At 40.3% G+C, this 20,403-nt stretch overlaps 1 protein-coding gene across 1 annotated transcript in view; it reads right to left on the bottom strand.

Annotated features, from left to right (window-relative positions):
* The window catches only part of BEST3 (bestrophin 3), a 50,758-nt gene extending 39,851 nt beyond the window's left edge, over positions 1-10,907 (bottom strand). Inside the window, exons 1-3 of the mRNA XM_070454613.1 lie at positions 10,742-10,907; positions 7,440-7,534; positions 6,736-6,969 (exon numbers count right to left, since the gene is read on the bottom strand). Coding sequence (XP_070310714.1) covers positions 6,736-6,969; positions 7,440-7,534; positions 10,742-10,893 — 481 coding nt within the window. The 5' untranslated portion in view covers positions 10,894-10,907. The remainder of the gene's footprint in view (positions 1-6,735; positions 6,970-7,439; positions 7,535-10,741) is intronic.
* Positions 10,908-20,403: the final 9,496 nt, after the last annotated feature.

Here is a 20,403-nt window from a genome sequence, read left to right as displayed (position 1 = left end):
AGCCTTGATTTAGCTCCTAAAACAGAGCTGTGAAAAGTGAAATGTGAAAGTCGCTCAGTCGTGTCTGACTCTTTACGACCCCATGGACTGTATAGTTCCTACAGGAATTCTCCAGGCCAGAGAACTGGAGTGAGTAGCCTTTCCCTTCTCCAGGGGATCTTCCCAACACAGGTCTGCTACATTGCAGGCCAATTCTTTACCAGCTGAGCCACAAGGGAAGCCCAAACAGAGCTGTGGGAACCTTCAAACACTGAGCCGAGACTGCCCATCCATGGCAGTTAATTCAAGGGTGTGTGCTCTTTCTGTCCCATGTACATCCAGTGTGCATAGGTGAGTCAAGTTTCACTCACAAGATGACATTCAGTCTGTTCTGGGCTCATCCTGTGAGACTATAGGCGTAACTGACTCAGACTGTTAAAGTTCGGCCAACAGAGTGAAAACTGGCACAGCCGTGAATACCACTGTCCCCTTGATCATATCTCCTGTGGCACAGAACAGTGGGAAATTTCAGAGACCAGGGAGCCCCAGCACCACAGAATGCATCCAGATAATGTGAACAGCAGACCACAGGGCAGAAAGTCAACATTATACAGAATCTATTCTGTTTCACTTAGTGAGAGAAGATCACAGATTAAATGATCTAAGTGTGGGGCTAGCCTTCCAGTCAGTGTACCTAGAGTTAGAACTTTTATCTCAACAGTCATTTGATAATTGGGAGCTTACTCAATTGTATTTATGCCTGTTAACTATATATGTCGCTAAAAATTCTGATGGGACGTCCACAGGCTCTCTCTCATCAGAGCAGAAGCTCAAGAACTTCATGTTAAGATCCCAGGCCTTTGAGAAAACAGAAGTGCCCTTTCCCAAAATTTTACTGTCTTTTAACCACTCTTACAGGCTACCGTGCACAGAAGGAAACTTATCTAGAGAAACAGAAATGCAATATAGTGACGTCAATTTCAACTGTAAATATATTTGTGCTTCTTTCTGAAAATGATTCATAGAAGGAAAGATTTGTAGTAATCTTTACTGACGGTTGAGGACAGGGACCATGCCCAAACTTGCTTTCAGCTGCGCTCCAGTGCTCAGCACAATACCTGGCATACGGTCTGTGTGTGCGTGCTAAGTAGCTTCAGTTGTGGCTGACTCTTTGTGACCCTGTGGACAGTAGCCTGCCAGGCTGCTCAGACCATGGAATTCTCCAGGCAAGAATACTGGAGTGGGTTTCCATGCCCTTCGCCAGGGGATCTTCCCGACCCAGGGATTGACTCTGCATCTCCTTCTTGCATTGCCAGGCGGGTTCTTTACCAATAGTGCCACCTGGGAAGCCCCAGTGTACTGTATCCACTCAATAAATCTTTGTTAAATGAGCAGACGCATGACAGATTTAGCAAACAGATTTCGTACTCTTTCTTTTAGAGGAATGTATACCATTTCCCTTTACCTATTTTTGTGCTTCTGGTGAGGAATTATGAAGGGAAATGTTTTCTTCTCCTGATCACTGTGAAACTCCAGATAAAATATTTTGATTCAGTCTCACCATAACATAAACGCAATTAAGGTCATCACTTAAGTTGGCAAAGATCTGGAATTGAGCCACTGACTCAACTTGGAATGAGTGACATCTTCCAAGGCAGGTGATTTAAGTGACTGGAATTTTCCAGGGTAGGTTTGTAGCCAAGAGGGAAAATAACAGAGGCTCCTGGGTTGCAGCTCCTCTGGCAAATAAATGTTTGAAAATGGACCAGTGCAGGGAACTTTCAGCATAATAAACACTTTTTTTTTTTTTGGCATTTGATTGCTGTATTTCTATTTTCATGAGAGCATAAAGAACTTTTCATTTATAATCTGGGAAATGTAACCTGTAACATCAAAGTTTATGTACTTCCCAGAATAATGATTCTTCTAACTTCCTGGAATAATGCAACTTGAGTGTCCAACTTAACAGCAAGGAATGCTCAGGGACCAGCAGGTGAATGACCTAGTCCACAAGTGTGGAGCCCCTGGCTGGGGTCTTAGGGTAATATTTCCAGAATTTGCCAAGCTCTTCGGCAACCACTGGCATGGGTCATCCTGTCTGTCGTGAGTTATGCCATCCTGTTTGTCATGAGACATTCTGTCCCTAACTTGCCAGCTCCCAGTTCCATATGAGACAAGGTGGAGACCCAAAAGACCCCCAACCAGTGACCACCCCTTTCCATAGGAATTTTCTTTGTCCTGAGGCCATAAACACTGGCCACAAGCCCGCGTAAGGGGTCTGCTCGCCCTCAGGCTGGCGCGCTCTCCTGACAGCGTCTCTCGCTCTGCTCTCCCTTGAGTCAGCTCCTCCTGCTCCGTCAGGAAGTCAGCCTGCTGTCTTTGCAGCGCCCCTTACTACCTCAGTCCTTTGTTCTCAATAAATTCTCTCTTCTAAAATACTCTGTGTCTGGAAATTCTTTTCCAACCTGTGCTCAGACTGCTTCAACCGCCAGCTCTAGTCAAGCAGTTGCCAGATGCTTCCGAAGAAAATGCTGCTCTTCATTCTTTCCACCCTCTCCCTCTTTTTCTCCTGCTAGTCCTGAATCTTTGTGAGAGGGACCCTCCCTGAAGCCAGACAAAGAGGGTGGAAGGAAACTCCCATTGCCCTCAAGTCCACTGTTTCTCAGAGTGCGATCCAGAGACGCCCCCTTGCCTCGAAGTCTCCAGAAGCTTGTTTACATATGCTCATTCCTAGACCCCGCCCTAGACCTACTGAATTGCTAGGGGTGGTATCTTAGGACCTGCAGTTTTAGCAATACTGATTTAAGTTTGAGAAGATTTACTTCCCTGATAGGTGGCTTTATGTGGGGAAGTCCACTGAGGTTTTTGTGCCCCAACATTGCCCCCCCGCCTTGTCCCCTCTCCTTAGGGGGCCCCCTGCTTCTATGACCAGCCCTCTCTGCCCTCAGGCGGAGCAGGTGCCCTGGCTCTGGGCTCGGGGCATCTGCCAAACATTTCCCGCCATGCCTGAACTTCCTGTTCTTCCCAGAAATGTTGGCACAGGCCAAGGACAGGCAGAGAGGAGGAGACGTGTGCCCGGTTGGGGGGTCCCGGAAGCCAACGCCACGTGCAGACTGAGCCAGGCCTCTCTGTTAAAGAAGGCCGGTGCCACCAACAGACAGAGAGGCTGCCCCCTGACGCAGGTGGCAGTGGGGCAGCCCGGAAGGACCCTGTCTCCGAAGCACGTGCCCCAGCTTGGAAGGCAGAGGCTCGAGCCTTTGCCCCACCACGTAATAGTAAACCTGGTGTTCCTGTGGGCACGTGCGGATCCACCACCCCTTTTTCTGCCTTTTGAGAAAACACTTATGAGTGAAAAAGAGCAGTAGAGACCTCTGCTGCTGCTGCCAAGTCGCTTCAGTCGTGTCCGACTCTGTGCGACCCCACAGACGGCAGCCCACCAGGCTCCCCCGTCCCTGGGATTCTCCAGGCAAGAACACTGGAGTGGGTTGCCATTTCCTTCTCCAATGCATGGAAGTGAAAAGTGAAAGTGAAGTCGCTCAGTCGTGTCTGACTCCTAGCGACTCCTTGGGCTGCAGCCCACCAGGCTCCTCCGTCCACGGGACCTTCCAGGCAAGAGGACAGGAGTGGGGTGCCATTGCCTTCTCCAGGAGAGACCTCCACACTGAGAGAATTAGTTATGACCCCCGAGTGCACCTGCAAAGGCTTTAGCCCCCCTCCTATCTCCCTCACTTCTCTTCCTCCGAAGACTGCACAGCAGGAGCTGAGCGGCAAGGGGGTGAGGGGAGCTTCATCTCTGTAGCGCCCCCATCGCTCGTGTGACCGCCTGAGCTCTGCCCCCTGTCAGTTTCTGCACAATGGTGAGCTGTATAATTATTTCATTATATGTCACAATGTAATAATCATAGAAATAAAGTCAACAATAAATGTAATGAGCTTGAATCACCTCGAAGCACCCCCCATCCCATCAGTGCATGGAAAAATTACCTTCCATGAAACCGGTCCCTGGTGCCGAAAAGGTTGGGGATTGCCGCCCTAGACGATGGCCTCTGAGCAAACTGCTGCCCGAAGCCACCCTACAACTCTGGAGCCTCTAGCATGGTCAAAACATTGAATTCACCCTTTTTTAAACTGTTACAGCTTTGTTTTTAGTAATGAATTAGTTGGTGAATGCCAAAGCTTTTTACCCCAGGGGTGAGAAAAAGGATTAAAAAATAAGCATCTCAGAAAAGATTCAGAACTTCTCAAACTCCAGTGTATAAACAAAGCGGCACAAGGGCATGTTTAATTGCAGATTTCCTAGGCCTTCCATGGTTCTGATTCAGTAGGTCTGAGGCAGGAGCCAGGAGTTTGCATTTTAAATAAACAACTCAAGTTATTCAAGGTGTAAAGGGCCCATGGGTCTGCAGATCATACCTTGAGACATACTTGTTTAAATGCACATCAAGGAGCAAATGATTTCATATGCCCTTGGAATGGTTGGGGTGCTGATGGTTGGAAAGAAAGAAGTATTGGAGTATTCTAAATGTCTTGGAAAGGGGGAGAGGGCAGATGCAAGTAACAAAAACAGGCATTTGTATAAGTTTGATAATGAGTGAGCATTGGTGTTATGAAAAGTGCTTCTAAAAGAAATGAATTCATATCATTAAACATCATTCTCCCACTCATCACACAACTTCTACTTGCCCCTCAGACCTGAGAATAACTCAGGCCTGCCTCGTTGAGCTCATGTCTGACTTGGGGTCCCAAAAGGGGCTTCATTGCCAGCTGCCCTGCCACCTCCCCACTTGCTGTTAATATGAAGGTGACGTTGAGAGGAGGAGATCTACTCTGAGAATTGGGCCTGGAGTCCCGATTCCTGTCAGAATATGCCCTCTTCTCTCCAAGGATGCATCAGGACTAGAGGTACCTTTATCCATCTGAGTAAATTTTAGCTCTCACTCATCCTTTTGGAATGAGCCAAATCTTTCTCATTTGTTTTTAGAACTTTTTCCAGAGGTCAAAATTCTTATCTCATTCCATCCTTTAGATATTAGCGTAAGAAAATTAACCTGTCAAGTGGCATTTTCAACCTGGTCATTCTGAAGCAGTGTTCCACTTTTAAATTGGGAGGACGGGTGACAGTTAATTTTTCTTTAAGTTCTGACCGATTTTACATCGGAATATACCTGTATGTTTGCCAAGCCATTTATACCCTTCATCTGACTCTATGACTGACTCCTTGTGACTCATTGCTTTCCCACAACTTGCTCTGCACCCCTCACAACAGCCTCTACGTTCCTTCCATTTCCATCTTGACTTTCACAGCCTCCTGGTCAGAGATGGTCAGGAAGACCTAGGATGTCACATCAAATGATTCTTCCTTCTAAAAGGATCAAAGGCCTGTGTTATGCCTTTGCACTAGGTGATTTCATTATTAAAAGCAAGAGTGCATGTCATACCATGTGCCAAGTAAGCTTCTAGACACTGTAAATATTATCTTATTTAATCCTCACAACAAGCTATGAGGTATATGAGATTAGAGGGTTTTACAAAATCACTATAACCTCATTTTATGGATGAGGAAACAGAAGCATTAGAAAGGTAAAGTAACTTAGACAAGGTCATGAGGCTGGTAAAGGGCAGAGAAGGAGTTGAACTCTCACTCTGTATTCTTGGTCACTACCTATATTGTCATCTGAGAAGACAAAGCCAAATCAAACAAAAATCTCCCAAACCTCCATAAACAAGCAAAAATGCTACTCTTAAAATACATATACATATCTCTATGTATTTTCAAGGATATATCAGAAAAAGAGACTGGATAATGAAAGCTAATTTGAGACCGTACTCAACATAAAGGCAAAATCATCTCATGGTTCCTATGTTTACTATATATTCATTTATACATTCCAATATTCTCTCAGATCGATCAAAGACAACTCAGTACAACAACCCGTTTTTATTCTGTACATGCCAACAATGATCTCATTTAATCCTTATCCCCTTGAAGGCTGATTTAACAGCTTCTTTGCTAAATGTTAACCGTAAAGAGAACCATCCTTCAAATGTGATTTGTTCTCAGCACCCTGTGTCCAGGAGCCCAGGTACAGAACTACATCTATTCTGAGGAACAGAAGAGACAACAGACCTCCACTGAAGCAGCCTTTTACTGCCACCTATCAGAGTCTGCATAGATGAAAACCCACATTGCTATTTCCTCTCAGAATCTGCTATGTTTGGGCAAAAGTATTGTTAGGAGTTCTGAGCCTTAATTGAAAATTTGACTTTCCCATCAATGAGCAATGTGATCCAGGGCAGGTCACATCTTCTCTGAATCTCTCGTGGCTTTATTGAGGTCCAAATGAAATAATGTTTGTGAAAGTGCATAAGATGTTAAGTGCTAGACAATGTAAGATAATATTACAGATGGTTTATATTTCTTTAAAAACGATATATGATGAAACATGAAAGTGGAATATGATAATTATTATAGATTATAAGATAATATTACTGTATTATGACATAATTACTGTATTATGACATATTATGCACCTTAATATGAGGTTGACTGTTTGCTGTTTCCTTTGCCCTGCCCCCCAAGTAAACCTCTGGAGGGCAGGAATGATGGTTTACTCATTTTTCGCCTCTTAGGACTGTTTGTAGCACAGGATTGGTATTTAGTAAATGTTTCTTGAATGAATGAATGAATAAAAGATATTTTCAGAGGAAATGTGAAGGTTGAGAGGAGCCCCATGGAAGGAAAGTAATTCACAATACCTGCTTCAACCACGTGGTCCATTGTGGGAAACCTTTTGTACACGGCTGTGCTGACTGAGCGGAAAATGAGCAGGGAGGTGAGATTGACATAGCGCATCAGCGTCCTCCTGAGCAGGCGCCCATGTTCGTCACTTCCGTGAACACTGCTGGAGATGAGAAACATCAGCCTGTCTGGCCAGGGCAGATTCACAAACTGGTTCCACCATCGATTCACTACTAGAGTAACATAAAAGCCTGTAGAATAACAAGAAACTGTAAAGCAATTCCTTACCGAAGACGCGTTGTTGACACTGATGCTTTTAGCAGAATTTTAGCCTTTTTTTAGAGATCAGGGTGTAAAAACATTTAGTTATCCATATCTTATGATTTTTCCCTCCAGAAAAAAAAAAAAAAGTAATTTGTGCCTGGCAATGGCATAACACTCAGTAAGTGGATATTAGAAGTCACATGTTGATGACAAAAACTGGAGAGTTAGTGAAGAGAAAGTTTGATTGTCCAAGTGCAGATCATTACCTCAAACTTGTTGGGTGTTAATATAGCAAAAGCAGTCTTAAAGGTAAACCTTATGGATGATTCTGGTTCTATTGCAAGCAGTGACTTTTCAGGCATGCCTCTCAGCTTGGAAACACTCCCATGCAGAGTCACTGGTGTCACCATCGCGGAGACAGCTGTGTGGCTGCATGCTGCGTGTGACCTATACTTACCAAGCACAAAGGTTACTGGAATTTGTTCAGCATATCTGTCACAGTAAATTGATAATTTTTCAAAGAAACGTTTTTGGGCTCCTGTAAGTAACAATCTGGAGCAAAAATAAAATGCACAGCCCTTTATGATATTATACTTCTGCACCTGCTTTGCAAGTGACATTCACTGCAAACAATTAAGCAAAAATAATCCCAGTTTTTTTTTTAAAGGAGCAGTAGCTTTTCCTTTTATACCTAAGCTGATGTATCTCAAAAGCTTTTTAACTGCTGAACGTTTTAAGTACTAATGTTTTTAGTACATAAATGTTATTGGTCACTAGACAGTAGGTCATAGTAATCCATTTTATTTTGAATGTTTTATACTTTTAAATGATTAATGCATGGGATTTGGAGCAAAATACTTCATAAAGGAGTCCATTATCCAATTATTAAACATGTGTACTTAAAAAAGAATGTCTTAATTATGCTTATTATTGGAATATGCTTATTAAGTAATTATTAAATAATAACCCTGGATTTGACATCTTGATCTTACTTTCTCATGAATATTCTCCTCAGTACATTCTTGGTTATGTGTGTTATACCTCAAGGGATGTTATAACTGTTTATTTTAAAGCCTAGAGTTATTTAAAATATAAAACAACAACACAGATTCAACAGTTAGAAGTGAAATTTTTATTATTACATGTGGTGAGTTTTTATTTCTATAGTATAAAAATATCAAAATTTACATTATAGATCTGACAGAAACCCATTTTCTGGTGTTGTTAAACATGAATCCATTTAATAGAGCTATTATTGATATTTATGTTTCAAGGGGGAGATTCAGAATCAGAAGAGATATCTCAAGACAGGTTAATAATAATGATTGAAATCTGGAAAGAAATCATCACGGATGAATTTGAATAAACGAATGAATGCAGCTGTTCCAAAAGAATCAGGACTCCCCTGGAAACGCCATAGCATATTTCAGAGGCCTATTTGGATCAGTACAGCTTTGAGGAAGGAAGCAGAGGGATAATGAGGTGACAGTGAGCCACCAATCAGATTGCTGGTGAAGAGCTGGGAGCTGGTAATAAGAAGATGTGTGGGATTCGGGGTGGGCTTGGAGTGCCCAAAGCTGAGGGTGCAGCCATAGCTTTGGAAGGGATGTCAGAAATTCTACAGTCAAGAAAAGATTACAGGCAAGGCATCACCTGGTGGATAGGCCTCTCAAGGTGAGGCTGATGACAAGTGCAGCCAGAATGGTTTCTGGTACTCAAATTGAGTTGGTCAGAGAGAATTAAATGTGGAAAGCACAGACCATAGAGCCTCACAGAGCCATGTTTGAGTCCTAGATCTGCCACTTACAGATTTGGATTTTGAGCATATTTTTAAATCTCTCTGAGTCTCAGTTTTCTCATTTGCAAATGAGGATAATAATAATAATACCTGTGTATCAGGGATGTTAGGAGGATTAAAGAATACATGATATATAAAACCACTTAGCATATAATGTCACAGTCAATAATAAAGTGGTCAAAGGAAAAAATATTAAGCTAACAGACACATAGAAATTTCACTAGCCAGAAGGTACAACAGCAAGTATTTTGTCAAACGTATCCCCAAATACAAAGAAAGATAATCAAACTAGTGAATTCTGGTTCTATCTTATGATTTTTGACAAGCATAACTATTTGCTTATAATGGGATTAAACACTTTTAGCATTGTTAGTGGATATGAGAATGAAACTATGTCTATATTTGTCTACAGGTATGTCTGACTTTCTCGACAGATTCAGCCTGTAGTTCTTGGTAGAGCTTTGATCAAGATTAAAGGATCTATTTTAATAAGCTTTTACATTTGAAATTTAAAGACTGAAAAATGGCTTGAACTAATGATGATTGTTATAAACACAAGCACTTTTTGGTCTTTAGAAAAAATATATGCATACAATTTTGTGGGAAATAAGACATTGGAGTCAAAATTAAGGCCCAGTGGAGCATCTCTGGCTATGATGCAACTGTTCTAAGAGCTATTCTATTCTAAGCAGCAGCAGCAGCAATAAATACACATTAGTAAAAATAAACGAATGAGACAATTATACTGAAACGTCATGAGTCTTCTTCCACCATTTGATATTGTGAAGGATTGGATGCCATATAAATAAATTGTCAAAATAATACTGTATGTATTTAGAGGATTTATTCAAAACATAATTAGAGGTTTTCAATAAAACTTCCCTTTTAAAGATATTTTGCCAAAATGTATACCAATATATACATTTGTTTGGAACAGTAGTTTTGATATATAGCAAAATAGCTGTTCACTTTTGGTCATTACTGACCAGTCAAATTAACTTCCCTCTTCTCCACATGGGGTCCTGTTGCTGCAAGGAAGAATACAGGTGAGAGCAATGACACGCAAATTTGTTCATGGTATGCAGAAGGGAAAGAACAAACTGGTAAGCACAGAAAAGGTGGAGATACAGCCTCAAAAACCTTTAACATTCCTATTTTAAGTTTTAACTTCTCCCTGAGAAGAAATTGTGCAATCAATATTAATTAAAAGAACTCATGGAGCTTCCCATTTATAACACTGATAAAATTTTTTAAGACTATAATTTTTAGTCATAAAAGTATTTCATGGATGTAATGTTGCTCAAATTACCTGTCAATCTGACAGGCAAAGTTTGTGAAGTTATAAAGAATAAACATCTTTTGTGAATATAATGTGCCCTCAACTTTGAAGATAAGAAGAAAATAAATTCGTTTTTAGCCTTTTTCTTGAATTGAGATATTGGTAAGTTTGGGGGCACCATCTTGGATAAGATGTTGTCATTCCAGGAAAAAGGAAGGAAAGTTGCCTGATGTACACTATTTATGAAAGTGTTAATTATGTAAGTAGTCACTGCAAGCAATCAAATCATAAACTCAAACTATGAATGATATCATTCAGAGGCACAAATAATGATTTTGAATGGTAAAAATCATCACTCAGGGAGGATCTAGGTATAAATCATTCATTTTTTGCCTGGAGCAAAATTCCTGAATCACAAATAATACTTCATTATGACCAGTTAAAGTGGGGCTGGAATGAGAACCACCTAAACACGATGGGTTAGAGTCCATTTAACATCTCAAAAATGGTTAGGTGTGGATTAAGATATTCAGTCCCAGGGAGAAGAAGGCGACAGAGAATCATGCAAAGGAGGAGATTACATAATGCAAAAGTCAGAGGCAACCAAAGGACTTGGATTTTTGAGACTGTATTCATATATGCTATTTGATGGTCATTTAAGAACACATGCAAAGGAAAGTACCTGTACATCAAGCTTATTGCTGTGTAAAGTACAGCAAAAACAATAAATTCTCTGTACAGTAGTTTGTAGATGCTGCCTCTCCACTTGAGGAGTAACCTATGAAATCCAAAAAAAGTCGCATTTGCTACTTTACTGGAGTAAGTGACAGTCATCTTGGATAGTTTTTTTTTTTCTAGAAGAGCAAGAAGACAAAACACAAGTAAAAAGCAATGTTTAAGACAGAGCATAAATCTGTATTTCAAAGAAATCCTAGTCAGCAACGAGTTAGGCTTCTTTACTATTTGCCTTTCTTAGCTTGAACAATTTGGAATTTGGAGATAACCACGACCTCAGTGCTAAATCTTTTAGTAGAAAAGGGGAGGAAAGTAGTTCTGGAAAAAGTGATATTAGACATCTTAAGCTTGCCCTCATGTCTAAATATTATTTAGAGATTATGTAACTATCACTCAATAAATATTTGAATGACTAAATAAGATATATGAAAAATTGTCATATCATCTGTCATATATTTTCTGCATCCATGGGAAGATTTAAGGTATTAATATATGTATATTAATTGATAATTTCTTTTTTTGCTGTCTTTTAAGGTTTAATTGTTTTAAATTGGAGGATAATTGCTTTACAACACTGTGTTGTATCAACACATTGTGTTGTGCCAACATGAGTCAGCCATAGGTACACATATGCCCCCTCCCTCTTGGGCCTCCCTCCCACCTCCACCCCATCCCACCCTTCTGCTGCTGCTAAGTCGCTTCAGTCGTGTCCCCTCTCTGGTTGTCATAAAGCACTGGATTTGGGCACTCCCTGCACCATACAGTAAATTTCCACTGGCTATCCGATTTTATATACGATAATGCATATGTTTCAATCCTACTCTCTCGGTTTGTCATTGATATTTTCAAAATCAGTGGTCAAATCCAAATCAGTTTAGGTCTTTATTTGCTAAAGTATGTCAATAGGCATTTATTTCACCTTTAAATTTCCTTGAAGGAAGTTACGGCTCTCTTAGGAATCAGGAGAAGCAAGCCCCTTTTGGGAATTTAATTGATGGGTTACTTTTGGTGGTTTTAATTTAAGTGTCTCTTTAGTGGGGCTCTGAGTGCACTCTGTGTACTTCAAAGGGTAGAAAAAAACACCAGGCCACAGCGATTCTAAGTAAGGTGCATTTTCCCACTGAAAAGTCTCATGTAAAATGCTTAGGTCACTTTCTCTTTGGAACTGAAAAAAATGAGGCCATTATTTAGGATTCTTTCCACCTGGATCTGTTCCATGGATGTGGGTAGGATGAGAACTGGGCCCCAAATCCTAGTTTTCAGTGAGTTCTCTGGGATTCCATTGCTTCTCACCAAGACACTAAACATTCAGGCTTTGAGAAGATGCCCTGAAGCTGGTCTTTATTTGGAAATCCTGCTCCACAGCTTTCTGACATGGAGCACACAGAATATGAAATTTCTTTGAAAACTTTTGCTTTGGAAAGGGTCTATGTGGAGGATTTTACAGAGCTAGTTAGACTGAAATTATGAAGTTTTTAGGTAGAACTGTACTAAACATAACTAATAAATCCTATAGCAGATTTCTTATATACATAGTACCTTATGGCACACATTTTACTATCAACAAGGACACCTGTCTTTATTCAGATGTAAAGAAACAATCTAATTCCCATTTACCTAATTTCCCTAAAAAAACAAAAAAAAGTGAAATTTTGGAACTATATTCTGTAGCTGTATTTTTTTGTAATCACCAACCTAAGCCTTCAACATGACTGACTTTCAACAAAGAAAACAGGACTTTTAGGCAAAAGTCAGTGCCATTACTTTTTTTGTGGGAATCAGGTTACAAAAGCAGTTCCATTGTTCCATCTTCATCTCGTCTATTTGTCTAATATGAGTACAGCAAAATTGGGAGAGGAACATAATAAATTAAGCCCACTTTCATAATTTGTTCTCATGGGCACTGGAGTTTTAAATGAGTCCTCAAATAACTCTCCATTAACAGTCACCCTTCCATTACAGCTCTGTCAGAAAAACCCTGATCCCATTGAGAAGAGGTCAGAGCTAAAATGTATAGGTTTACTCTGCGCACTAACCTATTTGTTTGGGTTGGAGTGTCCGGCGTCTCCGACGGGAAAGACAATCTCCAGTCTCCCCCTGCAGAGGTGCCTTCGGGTTGGGGCTGTGCTCTCGGCTCACCCTCCACGCATGCACAGATTTTCTTTCTGTTCTCTGGCTACTGAGAGGACTCGGAGTGTGACAAGGACAGGGGTTAAATGACTTTCCACTTGCGAAGCCCTATTTATGCCAGTTTGCCCATTGGCGACAGCCATAGCCAGGAACGAACAGGAGCGACAGCTGCTGATGTGGGTTTTTTTTTTTTTCTAATCTCTAATTATAACTCCACCTGCCACCCAAAGCACCCCTTTGAATGAGTTGGAGGTGGCGTGAAGGAACTGGGGTCATTTAAGACTGTTATTTTCATTCTGACCTTATCCTGGGATCAAGGAAGAAAGTCCTTTGCCCCTAACATGCTCTGAAGAGGCTCCACCAACCAAAAAAGGGAATTAGGACAGTCTGTGTGTGCTTAAAAGGAGAATAAATTCTCATGAAGCCATAAACTGGGGCAGACAGGAACGTAAACAGGATTTTCACTCATTTGAGGAGCATTGAGGCCACTCTTCTATTAAAAACAAAATGCATGTATGTTTGAGAGTGATGTGTTTGTGTATTTTAGAGCAGCATAGACAATTATTACACATGATGGCACCAGTGATGGAAACTGATAACACACTGACTCATTACATGTGTTATCCTTCCGTGAGGACTTCCTGGTGGCTCAGATGGTGAAGACTCCGCCTGCAGTGCGGAAGACGCTGGCTTCATTCCTGGGTCGGGAAGATCCCTTGGAATTAGGGAATAGCTATCCACTCTGCACTCTTGCCTGAAGAATCCACGGACAGAAGAGCCTGGAGAGCTACAGTCCATGGGGTTGCAAAGAATCAGACACGACTGAGCGACCAACACTTCCTTTCACTCCATCTGTCTGTGGTCTGCTAGAAACATGTTTTAATTATTCAAAATGCCTTCTCTCAGGTGGATTATGCTTCCATACTTGCCTTCTGGAAAGACAGTGTTCATCAGCATTCTTTAAATCATGAAATAAATAATTTCAGGGTCAATTCCTGGGAGTTTCCCAACCTTCTAAAGTAACATGTGCACTAAGCACTGTGCCTTAAGCTTAAATAAGGTGACTGTAAAAAATAAAAGCAAAAAAACGTGTTTTTGTGGAGAAGGATGTAGAAAAAAGATGCTTATTTAAAAATTTAAAGTAAATACAATTGAAAATTCTCCTACAGTGTTCTCAAGTTTCATTTGCACTCGACTGGTTTCTTTAGCAAACTCTAAGTATCTTAGGGCAAAAATAGCGTACAAGTGTCTGATTTCTTGCCCCCATCCCTGTATATAGCTCCAGCATGGAGTCCAGTGCATTCTGGATTTTGAATATGTATCTGTCATCTGATTATCACCTTGTCACTCTGATACTACTGTTAGTACATTTGGGGGAGTTTGTGACCATTTTAAAAGCACAGCTACACTGCTGCATATTTTATATTTGGATTGTTGTGAAAAGTGGTTGGATAGACCTAATGTTGCTTTCAAGCCTGATCATCATAGAATTTGAGCAAATCTAAACCCAAGTGCTTATGAAATAGAAACATTAGAGCTATTTTTTTTTTTTTTAATCTCACTCTGGGGTGTCTTACTGGATATGTGGTGGCCCTGAAACGTGGCTTAATTCCTGGCAGTCCTGACTGAATAACAGGGGAACTGGCCTCCCCAATGGACCACTGTTGACTGGTCTCACTTTTAAGCGGGGGAAATTATCTTTCTAATCGGGCTGTTTTCAGGAATGACCAAGTAATGGTTGAGTTAGCATTCTAAATGCAAATTAGTCAGTAATGACTGGATTGAATGAACAAACTCCCCTTGTTGAGCTCTGAGTCTGGTGGCTATTCCTAACGGGTACGGAGATGCCATTCAGAAGTTAATTCATTAGAAGTGACCAACACCTACAGCAAATTTCAAACATCTGGCAAACACCAAATTGCAAAGCTAACTATTCATATGACTTTCGGGCCTGGTGCACTGGGAAGACCCAGAGGGATCGGGTGGAGAGGGAGGTGGGAGGGGGACCGGGATGGGGAATACATGTAAATCCATGGCTAATTCATTTCAATGTATGACAAAAACTACTGTAATGATGTAAAGTAATTAGCCTCCAACTAATAAAAATAAATGGGAAAAAAAATTTTTTTTTGATGTCGATCATTTTTAAAGTCTTTGTTGAATTTTTTACAACATTGCTTAGGTTTTTTGTTTTGGTTTTTCAGCCATGAGGCATGTGGGTTCTTAGCTTCCTAACAAGGAATCGAACCCTCACCCCCTCCATTGGAAGGTGAAGTCTTAACCCCTGGACTTCCAGGGAAGTCCCTATATGAATTTTTCAAGAAACTTTAAAGTTTATTGTTTAAACAGGCATACTTTTCTTCCCCCTCTGGATTCTAAATTTAACGTGTGTATTAGAAATAAAATATAAAACAACATATAAAGAACAGACTGGTACTCTATCATGCTTCCCTAGGGGAATGGTAATCATGGTAATCATTTAGTTATAAAGTTAATCTTTTTAGACTTTTGCAGAAGACACTTTAAATTCTCTAATAAATAGCAAACAATGTGGTAGACACTTGTGCAATGTCAGGGCTCTATGAAATAACCATACCTGTCATATTTTCTTTTGACAGCAAGGATCAAGTTTTGCCATCCTGACCACTCTGGTTTTCAGCAGTCGTGATAAATACATTTGTCTTTAATTCCAGTAAACCTCCAGTGACAGGACAATTTATTAAAAGAGAATAACTGATCATTTCTAAGTGATGGAAATGCTGATATTCATCCATAGATGTCAAGATAAATCATCCTTTGTTCCTTAAGGGAACAAAACCCAGCAAGTTTAGATAGACCATGCCACTTCCTAAAAGGGAACCAGCTATTCATTTTCATTGATGTGAAAAATCTTTTGCCAAAATCCTTTTGATTACTGGGTTGAACATAGTCATATGTATGCGAAACTTTGCATTCAGATATTAACCAAAGGCTAGGAATGGTTGTATTTTGTAATTTTTCATTCTGACTCTCAGACTTTTAAACATTATTAAATGGGGAATAAGGAATTAGTAAACATTTCTGAACAGGAAAAGGGCCTGACAGAAATCTATGTTGCAGAAAGATGAGTCTATGAGATGAGAACGTGCTGGATTTGAGTGGGCAGGGACTAAGGAAGGGAATCAGTCTGAAAGTTATTATGGTTGTTCTAGTATTACCTGGGGTGGTGAGTGAGTGGAATGCAGAGAAAGGATGGTGAGAGAGAGCCCAGAAGCAAAATATCACTCGAGGAGAAAGAAAGGAGGGAGGTGGGGGGAGGGAGAGGAGGAGGAGGAAGGAGAAGTCTGATATGACCCTTGCTTCATCCTTTGAGCCCGTTTGCACATGAAGAACAAATTTGTTCAGGTGACACAGTTCTTTGCAGGGTGCCATGTAGTTTTGATGTGTTTTATTTGATCTTGCAAATAGGAACATTTTATCAGAAAAAAATGGTTGCAAAGTAAAATCACAAGTAGGAACTCGTGTCTGTAAAAATCAAATTACTGAATTAAGTATAATTGGCTGAGCTTCAGTTTCTGTTACTGCTTCTGGCTCTTATTCACTTTGCTATGTGCTGGATCTCTCTAGAAAAAGACGGCAGTTAGTGCTAAAGTTGCAAGAAAAATTCACAGAGTAAACTTTCAATTGAGAACAGTCAGACATTACTGTTTTTGTCAGCAGAATACCTGGTTCAGTTGGTTTGAGAATCATTCACAGTGATATTTTTTCCTTAAAGATAAATTTTTATTGGCTTAGTGGAACTGTAAGTTTCTTGAGAACTTGTGTCTTACTCTTTCTTGTTTTTTTTCCCCCTATTTATTGGCTACCATGATGGATGCAATATTTGTGTAACCAACAGCTGACTGGGATAAACTGTGTGTCAATCCAGATGTATGGAGGTTTCTGATACATGGTATTGGACAGAACTCTGCCAAAAATCAAACTACAGTGGATTTGATTTGTTTTTCTTTTTCAATTAATTTTTTTCTCTTTATTCCAGGGAAGAAACAGTGAACTCCAAAGATTCGAAAGACTGTTGAGTTTTATTACAGATGAAGGTCTAAACTCATAAGACTGGCTATTTGAGGAATCATCATTACGTTCCTTACACAGAGTAACTGCCAACTCAACAGAACAGAAATGCATTAGTTCACATTCTGAAGGTCACCTTTTTCTAATGGAAGGGAAGGAAACTTTGTTCTATTTTAGGGATGAAAGCTTAGAGTCTAGAGAATTATTACTATAGTGCTTAAAGTGTATCCTGTACTCTGTAATCAATGATATTTCTCAAATCAATGGTACCGCTTAGCTCAGACACATTCCAGATGGCTAAAGAAACAATTACAACATAGGGCCAATTAAAAATCAGTTTAATTTCATAAGAAAAGGTATGCAAAGCCAAGTATAATGTTTATTCCAAACAGCTGTGAAATTCTGTTGCTTCAGCATCTTAATGGTGGAAGATGGCCACTCTGGAAATTATATTACTGTGTATATAAGGGGAAGATACAGGGCTCCCTAGGTGGCACAGTGGTAAAGAATCTGCAGGCAATGATGCTTCTCTTAAAGCAAGAGATGTGAGTTTGATTCCTGAGTTGGGATGATCCCTTGGAGTAGGAAATGGCAACTCCAGTATTCTTGTCTGAAAAATCCCATGGACAGAGGAGCCTGACGGGCTGTAGTTCATGGGATCGCAAAGAGTCGGAGACGACTGAGCACACACAGACAGGGAAGATATAGATAAGTGGGTAACAAAAATCTACGCATAGATCCTAGAGCAAGGATTGTTTCTGGGTCTCTGAAATGACAGATTGTATATTCTGAAGACATTTTTAGTTTCTTAACACATACATACTAGCTCCTTAATAATGTTACTATTGAAAAGGGTCATGGGTTTGGAGTAATAGAGTGAAGGAGAAACTCAAACTTTTGCTTCATAAAATTTTGTATTTTTAGAATCACATTCATATTTTCATATTTAATCATATGCAGTAAAACATCTTACATGATGCTTCTTCCAACTTTATACCTCCAGCCCAGATTTTCACCCAACTCCAGAGCTGGTCTTGATAATTTCCTAAATATCCTAAGCCCAACATGCTCCAAACTGAAATCCTGTTCTTTCCCCTAAAACATGCTCCTCCTGCCACCTTTCATCTCAACTGGTGAAAATTCCTTTCTTCCAAAAGGTCAAAATCCTTCGAGTTGTTCTCAGCTCTTTGCTTTCTCTCATACCACAGTCTAATCTTTGAGCAAATCCTGTTGGCTCCACCTTCAAATCTACTCAGAATCTGTCACCTCACTGTCTCATCTCACATCCCTGTCTCAGCTCCTCCCGCCTCATCAGAGCCCCCTCATCTGTCTCCCAGCTGATTCTACCAGGAGGTCTCCCCGCTTCTCTGCTTGCTCCCTCCGGTCTCCTCTGACAAAAAGGTGGTGTGTTAGGCCAGTGAGGAGTGTCATGTCATTCTTCTGCTAATACCCCTCACTGGCTCCTTTCATCTCTTAGAGTTAAAGCCCAAGTTCTTTTTAAAAAAATTTTTAAATTTATTATTTATTTGTATACAGTAGTTCCTTGTTGGTTGTCTGTTTTAAATATAGCAGTGTATACATGTCAATCCCAAATGCACAATCTATCTTGTCCCCTCAACACTTCCCCCCATAACCATAACTCATTTTCTAAGTCTGTGAGTCTACTACTTTGTAAACGAGCTCATTTGCATCATTCTCTTTAGATTCCCGCATAGAAGTGGTATCATATGATGTTTGTCTTTCTCCGTCTGACTTACTTCACTTAGTATGATAACCTCTAGGTCCAGTCATGTTGTTGCAAATGGCATTTCATCCTTTTTAATGACCGAGTAATATTCCACCTTCAGATACGCCAGCAACAAAGCAACCACAGACAACATTCCACTCTATGTATCTACCGCATCTTCTTTAACCATTCATCTGTCAGTGGACATTTGTTTATTTATTTATATTTATTTGTTTATTTGTAGTTCCAGCTTGCAGGATCTTCCGTCTTCATTGTAGCATATCAGAGTTTTAGTTGAGACATGAGAACTCTTAGTTGGGGCATGTGGAATCTAGTTCCCTGACTAGGGGTCGAACCCAGGCCCCCAGCATTGGGAGCACTGAGTCTCAGCTCCTGCACCACCAGCAAAGTCCCTTGAACATTTAGGTTGCTTCCGTGTCTTGCCTACTGTAAACAGTGTTTCAGTGAACACTGGGATGCATGTATCCTTTTGAATCTTGTCCTTAAGTAGTCCAGGGTCTGTCACAGTTTGCTCCCATTTCTTCTGATCTCATTTCCTCTTACCGTCACCTCTCCTATGGACCCTCTCCAGCCACACTTGCCTGCTCTCCTTCCTCGAGCACAGCAGGTCCCATCTTAAAGCCTTAGGGATGGCTAGTCTTCCTCCAGGTATCTGAGGGACCGTCACCCTCACCTTTCAAGTCTCTGCTCAAATATCTTCTCAGTGAGCTGATTGCCCTACTTAAAGTTGCCTGCTGGCTCTGCACACCCCCCCATCCCCCCTTGGCACACCAGATCCCCTTCCTACCCTGCTCAATTCTTGCCTTTGATCCACACCACTTATCTCCCTTGACTCTACCATATAATTCACACATTTATTGTGTTTATTGTTTATCTACCCCTACTAAACTGGAGATTTCATGAGGGCACAAATCCCTCTGTTTTGTTTACTGAAGAAAGCAAAGAGCCACCAGTAGTCCTATTTCAGTTAATATTTTTTGAATGAATAAATTTAAAAAGAGTCTAGACAGGATCCCAGTTTTTATCACAATTGTAAATATCATGAGATCAGTTTCCATGACTATTTTTTAAAATGTTTTAATTGAAGTATAATTAATTTACAATGTTGTGTTCATTTCTGATGTATAATCAAGTGGCTCAGTTTTATTTCCCACTATGTTTTATTACAGGATATTGAATATAGTTCCCTGTGGTATACAGTATGGTTGTCTATTTTATATACAACCCATTTTTACCTGCTAATCCCAAGCTTCTAATTTATCCCTCTCCCACTCCTTTTCCTCTTTGGTAACTATAAGTTTGTTTTCTATATCTATGAGCCTGTTTCTGTTTTGTAAAGAGGTTCATTTGTATCATACTGCAGACTCCGTATGTCAGTGATATCATGTGGTGTTTGTCCTACTATTTCTGACTGATTTCACTTAATATAATCTGACTTCACTTAATATGATAATCTCTAGGTCCATCCATGTTGCTTCAGATGGCATTATTTCATTCTTTTTAATGGATGAGTAATATTCCATTGGGGGGAAAATATACATATATATATATATACCACATCTTCTTTATCCATTCATCTGTCGATGGACATTTAGGTTGCTTCCATATCTTCCCTACTCTAAACAACACTGCTGTGAACACTGGGTCGCATGTATGTTTTAGTTTTTTAAGGAAACTCCATA

The sequence above is a fragment of the Odocoileus virginianus genome, chromosome 24 (assembly GCF_023699985.2).
Source record: "Odocoileus virginianus isolate 20LAN1187 ecotype Illinois chromosome 24, Ovbor_1.2, whole genome shotgun sequence".
NCBI lineage: Eukaryota > Metazoa > Chordata > Mammalia > Artiodactyla > Cervidae > Odocoileus > Odocoileus virginianus.
This window is presented reverse-complemented; position numbering and strand designations above follow the sequence as displayed.